At 33.3% G+C, this 7,413-nt stretch overlaps 1 protein-coding gene across 1 annotated transcript; it reads right to left on the bottom strand.

The window, feature by feature from the left end:
• Positions 1-281: 281 nt before the first annotated feature.
• Positions 282-1,151, bottom strand: LOC139889463 (uncharacterized). Its single transcript, XM_071872414.1, has 2 exons — positions 924-1,151; positions 282-722 (listed from the first exon to the last, which is right to left on the bottom strand). Exons 1-2 carry the CDS (start codon positions 1,149-1,151, stop codon positions 282-284), a joined length of 669 nt encoding a protein of 222 aa, XP_071728515.1.
• Between the last annotated feature and the right edge of the window lie 6,262 nt (positions 1,152-7,413).

Genomic DNA, 7,413 nt, shown 5'->3' with positions numbered 1-7,413 from the left:
ATCAAACTTCAAACTCAATTAATGTTACCGAGTACATAATCAGTAAGGACACAGAGAAAAGAGCGGCCCAAAAAATGAAAACAAACCCTAATTTTAAAACATATCACATCTTGACGAAAATTTGACTGATTTTGACTGTTTTTGACCAACTTTGACCGTCTTTGACAGACTTTGACCAAACTTTTAGCTTTGACCGTCTTTTGAGTCGTTTTCAAAAAAACGAGACGGAGAACCCAAAAAAACAACGCATCGGCCGACGCGTCGGCCAAGTCTGCCGACTTTTACACCACTGACCCTTCCCATCTTTTCCTAATTTCATCTTCCTTCATTATGATTATCCCGGCTTCATCCTTGATAAACTTGATGTTATCTATATCCCCCCTTCTGCGCTCCTTAGATTTCACAATCCTGTACATATCATTAGCTCCTTCTTTAGAGTCTAGTTTCTTATACAATTCTTCATACGCTTTATCTTTTACACATGCAACAACCTTCTTTACTTCTTTTTTGGCTTCTTTATATCTCTCTTCTGCCCTAGTTCTATCCTCACGTGTCCCCTCTTGGCAAGTAATGAGCTCCCTAAACCTCTGTTGCTTGAGCGCGACTTTGGTTTGAACCTCATCACTAATCCACCACGACTCTCTACTAGACTTATGTCCTCTAGATGTCCCTAATGCCACTCCTAAGGATTCCTTGGCTACATCTCTAATAATAGACGTAGACTATTCCACATCTTATCAGCATCGCCATGCGTTACAGTTTCCACGGTTGCCTCAACTCTTTCCAAAACTGAAACTTTAAAAGTTTCGACTTTCACTTCATTGAGGTTCTTCAATAGGATCCTAGGTTGGGCGGGTTTCACCCCCTGATAACCTGTCTCTGAAGAACTAAGTTCATGACCAATAATCTGTGTTGGGAGGAACAGGTCCAGGTAGTCGAACCCTACAGTCTCCGCAAGCCCTAAGGTGTCTTTTGCAAAGCAGCAAATAGTCAATCTGGGTACTATGGCCCCCACTATGAAAAGTTGCTAGCTGCACTTCCGTCTTCTTAAAGAAGGAATTTGCAACAACCAACTCGTGGGCAACGACAAATTCGAGAATAGAATGCCCTTCTTCATTTCGAACTCCGTACCAAAGCCCCCATGGACTCATGTATATCCCTCTGAATTAGTTTCTATATGTCCATTAAGATCTCCTCCAATAAGTAATTGATGGTCAGCGAGGCAACTCCTCACAACTGCATCTAACGATTCCCAAAAGAGCCTTTTCTCATCTTCGCCTAACCCCGCATGAGGCGCGTAAATGCTAATGACCATGTAAGTCTCCTCCTGGATAACTAACCTAACTGAAATAATCCTATCACTACACCTACCCACACCCACAACAAAATCCTTATAAGGATGTCTTATAATGATTCCTACCTCGTTTCTAGCTACCCAGAACCCGCAAACCATAACTTGTGGTTGTAAATGGCAACCGCCTCCTCACCCCTCTATCTAGTCTCTTGGACACACAATATGTCTACTTTACAATTAAGTAAAGTATCAACAAGCTCACGGGATTTGCTAGTCAAAGATCCTACATTCCAACTTCCTACTCTAATCTTTACTGGGTTTACTAACCTATTGCCACTTTTAGCCCTCTAAACCTACCCTCCGCTAAGTGCGAAGGACATGAACTCAAGTGACCATCTCTACGAGAAGTGTCTATCTTAATTTATACAAGAAATAAAGATGATAATAATGTAAATAATAAATAAATAAATATAAAGACAAGTATACTAAGAAAATAATAATGTAGATAATAGCAGGAGGTAGAAGAAGCGGTCACCGGGCGAAAAATTTGATTTCCGATAGCTGGCGGCGGTACTCAACGGGAAAAGGTGTAGTCGGCGAACAAAAAAAGGTTTATTCATGTGAGAAAAAAGTCTTTGGTCCAGTTTCGTTGTCAGTGATATATCACCCGCCGGTAATTGGCCGGAAAAACAAGATTTTCCACCGGAAAACACTCAACACCGGCAGTTTCTCCTGGTGGCGCGTGGAAGCTCCAACATCAGCAAACCTAGTGGCGAATTCCGGTCACACTGCTTTCGGATGAATTGGGGATGACTTATTGGTTGATCCATTCTGGTCACACTGCTTTGGGAGCTCGAGTGAAACTTCATATCGAAATTCGAGGGACTTGATCTAGTGGCGAATTCCATTTCGTACGATTGAATAAAGGATTTTTCAATATGAAATGATTTCCGGCTATCGGATGGTATTCTAATTACATAGAATATCTATATATATAGAGCAAAAGATTTCGTAGATTACGGAGGAATTTAAAGAATATACTAGGCATAGTTTACAGTAACAGATACGCTAAGATATGAATTAGCAGATACGCTAAGATATGAATTTTGTCTATACACTATTCATGCAATCAATGTAGTAAGATGTGTCTAGACTAAGAATGGTAAGCAGGTAATTTCCTAAGGATGATAAGTAGGTAATTTTCGACTAGCATTGATAAGCAAAAGTTTTGACATGCAGACACGATCGAAGTCCAGACTCACTAATGCATCTAAACAACTATCAGTTAGACACACTAATGCAAGACCTGGTTGGCTAAGACCACCGCTCTGATACCACATGAGACGACCCGTCCTAATCCATAAGGACGAATACTATAACATATGATTACATCGCGAGGTTCTAACCTCTATATGATATATTTTACAAACATTGCATTCGTTTTTTAAAAGAAAAACTTTCATTATATCGAAAGTTAACAGACATGCATACCATTTCATAATATATCAAACTATAATTGACTTAATAATAATCTTGATGAACTCAACGACTCGAATGCAAATATATATACATACATATATATATATATATATATATATATATATATATATATATATATATATATATATATATATATATATATATATATATATATATATATATATATATATATATATATATATATATGTATATATATATATATATATATGTATATATATATATATATGTATATATATATATACGTCTTTTGAAATATGTCATGATATATATATATATATATATATATATATATATATATATATATATATATATATATATATATATATATATATATATATATATATATACGTCTTTTGAAATATGTCATGAATGACTCCAAGTAATATCTCTAAAATGAGCAAATGCACAGTGGAAGATTTCTTTCATACCTGACCATAAACATGCTTTCAAGTGTCAACCAAAAGGTTGGTGAGTTCATTAGTTTATCGTAATCAATCATTTCAATCATTTTAAAAGACCACAAGATTTTCATTTTCATTTCTCATAAATATACATCTCATATCAGGCATTTCGCAAACTGCATAGAGATAAACATCATTCATATGGATTGAACACCTGGTAACCGATGTTAACTTTAATGCATAGAATATCCCCACAGACATCTCGTCTGTATAATAATAATCTCGAAGTACTAAAGCATTCGTACCCCGAATGGGACTTGTCAAGGTCCATAGATCTATCTTTAGGATTCGCGTCAACTAGGGGCCATTTCCTAAATTCTTAGGTTACCAGACTTGAAGGGCGATATTTGATTTAGATAATCCAACCATATAATGTAGTTTCGATTACTTGTGTCTATTTCGTCAAACATTTATAAAAGCGCATGTATTCTCAGTCTCAAAAATATATATTGCAAAAGCATTTAAAAAGGGAGCAAATGAAACTCACTCTACAATATTTTGTAGTAAAATATTCATACGACGATACTGAACAATGCAGGGTTGGCCTCGGATTCACGAACCTATATCAATTGTATATGTATTAAAACATTTAATGGAATCACATAATTTCCTTTATTAGTATGTATTATTTATATATATATTTTTAGTTATATAGAATTTATACTAAATTCCATTAAAAACAAATATTCATATTATATCTTAAATTATAGGTTATATATATTTATGTTGTGTATATATTTAAAATGTTTAATATCTATATATTTAGTTTTATTAATATATCTATATATATATATATATATATATGGTTAGTATTATATAAAAAAAATCATTAGTTTGCTATATAATAGTATTTATATAAAAAAAATATTAATATGTTTGACATATAGGTATATAAAATATTAATATAATTATAATATATATATATTAAGTATATTTTAGGTACAAAATATTTATCTGTAACAAAAATGATAGTTTTGATAATAATGATCTACTAATAATAATAACTTTCTTGATATCGATAATACTAATAATAATAACAATATTGTTAAAATTGGTACTGGTGTCGAACGAGGTGTATATAAAATAGCTTATATTTTACGCAGAAAATACTATTAAATACAATACAATTTTACACAAGATATTTATTTATTTATAGAATGGATATACTTAAACCTTGCTACAACACTTATAGGCAGTGTACCTAATCGTACAGTAGTGTAGTTTTTAGTAAGTCCGGTTCGTTCCACAGGGAAATCTTTAAACAAAGCTCAACGCTATATTAGTTAACTTTTATAAAAATACAAATATATATATAAGTAATATTATTATTATAAAGAGGGGTTTTTACCGTTTAATGACCGGTTTGTCGATTTTAAAACTTTAGTCGCAGTTAAAACCTAATGTAAAATATAAAATAAATACAAGATTTTAAATTAAAGCGTAAAGTAAATAACGATAATGAAATTGCGAATAATAACAATGCGATAAAATTAAATTGCGATAATTAAAAAGTACGATAATTAAAAGTGCGATAAAATAACAATAAATAAAAGTGCGATAATTAGAAGTGCAATTAAATATAAAATAAAGGAAATTAAATATGAAATAAAAGAATTATGCTTATTTAAACTTCCGTAATCATGATGTTTGACGTGTTGATTTTAGTTTTATGCCCATGGGTTAATTGTCCTTTGTCCTGAATTATTCAATATGTCCGTCTGGTTTTTGTCCATAACAGTCCATCAGTCATAAATATAAATTGCAAGTGTCCTTGTCAAATTATTATTATACCCGAAGATAAATATTCCAACTAATTGGGGATTCGAATTGTAACAAGGTTTTAATACTTTGTTTAATGAATACACCAGGTTATCGACTGCGTGTAAACCAAGGTTTTACTACTTTGTTAACAATTACACCAATTACCCTTGAATGTAATTTCACCCCTGTTTTAATTATTCTAGTGGCTATTAATCCATTCCCGTGTCCGGTTAAATGAACGATTATTCGTACATATAAATACCCCGCCCATCGTGTCCGATCGAGTGTATATGGTAATTTATAGGGACGCCCAATTGTAAATCTTTATATTAACATTAACAAACTTTCATTTAGTTAAACAAATATAAAGCTCATTAATAGCCCATAGCCTAGTTTCCACAAGTGTCGTTCTTTTATCCAAACCCCAATTATGGTACAAAGCCCAATTACCCAATTTTAGTAATTAGCCCAACATCATGATTACTTCGTTTTAAATAAGCATAATAATAACTTAGCTACGAGACATTAATATAAAAAGGTTGAACATAACTTACAATGATTAAAAATAGCGTAGCGTTACACGGACAGAATTTCGACTTACACCCTTACAACATTCGCTAACATACCCTTATTATTAGAATTATAATTAAAATTAAAATATAAATTATAAATATAAATATATATTACTCGTATATATTGAGAGAGATTGAGAAAAAAGATGATAAATTCGATCAGAATTCGGTTGGCTTTATAGCCAGAAATGAAATTTGGGGCTCCGCGACTCGCGGCAAAAAGCCCTTCAAACTCCGCGAGTCGCGGAGAGGTATTTTCATTTCACACCCTTGGAGTTTCTGGCTGCCGACGGTTTTAATAATATATATATATAATATATATATAATTAATATAATTAATTATATATTATATTATATTTATATACATAGTTAACTTGTAATTTTTAGTCCGTTGCGTCGAGCGTTAAGAGTTGACTCTGGTCCCGGTTCCGGATTTTCGAACGTCCTCGCGTATAATTTAATATCTTGTACTTTGCGTTTTGAATCTTGTACTCTTGTGATTTCGAGACGTTTCTTATCAATAATTGGAACCTTTTTGATTGTCTTTTGTTCTTTTGAGCTTTTTGGTCGTTTGCGTCTTCAAATCGTCGAATCTGTCTTTTGTCTTCACCTTTTATTTTTTAAACGAATATCACTTGTAAATAGAACAATTGCAACTAAAAGCTTGTCTTTCTTGAGGAATAATGCTATGAAATATATGTTCGTTTTTAGCATTATCAAATATTCCCACACTTGAGCGTTGCTTGTCCTCAAGCAATATCGTCTTGAAATATTAGAATCACTTTTTTATTCTTCACACTTTGTACATCAGTGATTTCTATACGGCGGTATAAACAATGGTAGTAACGATATGGTTTTCAGTCCCACATGACTATAAAAATTTAGATCCATTAAGGAAATTGGATCTTTATGAAAACATTTGATCTTTTGAAAATTAAATCTAGTTTTTACCCTAGATAAATTTTCCGGAATAACCCTTTACCGGTGTTTGCAAAATATTTTTGTGGGTTTGGTGGGTTTCAGATTTGAAAATTTTAGCTCAAAACTTGCGGTTTTGTGTCACCCACTTGCTAACCTTGTATTTGGAAAGCAACACGTCCAGTTTACTTGTTCCGTATATTACCTTTCGGCAAACTACCGTCCGGTTGTAAAGGAAAGCGTTGAACAAGCAACTGTTAAGGCAATGTCCCGTGACATGCTTTTGATTATGGTTTATAACGTGTCGGACGCAATTACTATCCTTGGTAGGAGCAATAGTAAAGCTCACCCTTATAATTTTTCGGTCTGGCACAAGGTCCTGTCTTTGACCATGTTATGCAACCACCGTTCTTACGGTTGACACCCGATTTAGTTCAGGTGACCTAATGAATTCCAGGTGAATTCCTAGGATTTTACGTTCAATGGTAATGAACGCATTGAAAATAGGGTTTTCAGAAAACAAATCGGTTTGTATTTTTGATCAAAATATTTTCTCGTTTCAGCTCGAGTTTAGATATCATCGAATTCCATGAGTTTGTAATTCTCAATCTTTAAGGTCAATCTCTAGGATTGAGTAATATCAGTCTTAAAAGCTGATTTTTAATCTTTAAGGAGATTATCCTTTCTGGGGATCTGATTCATTAGTCTTATCCAGCTAATTTGCATGGTGCCTCCCCATTGTACGAGATAAATCCTTCTCATGGTTAGGATAAATCTGACCACTTGGCGACCCTGTTTAATGCTGAGGTCCGTGGATTTCCTGCTGATTTTAGTGATGACTTTTCTAGATTTTTCGTCAACCTACAGCTGGTCTGAACGACAACTTCATGACCTAAATCAAGAAGCG

Source organism: Rutidosis leptorrhynchoides, chromosome 2 (genome assembly GCF_046630445.1).
Source record: "Rutidosis leptorrhynchoides isolate AG116_Rl617_1_P2 chromosome 2, CSIRO_AGI_Rlap_v1, whole genome shotgun sequence".
NCBI lineage: Eukaryota > Viridiplantae > Streptophyta > Magnoliopsida > Asterales > Asteraceae > Rutidosis > Rutidosis leptorrhynchoides.
This window is presented reverse-complemented; position numbering and strand designations above follow the sequence as displayed.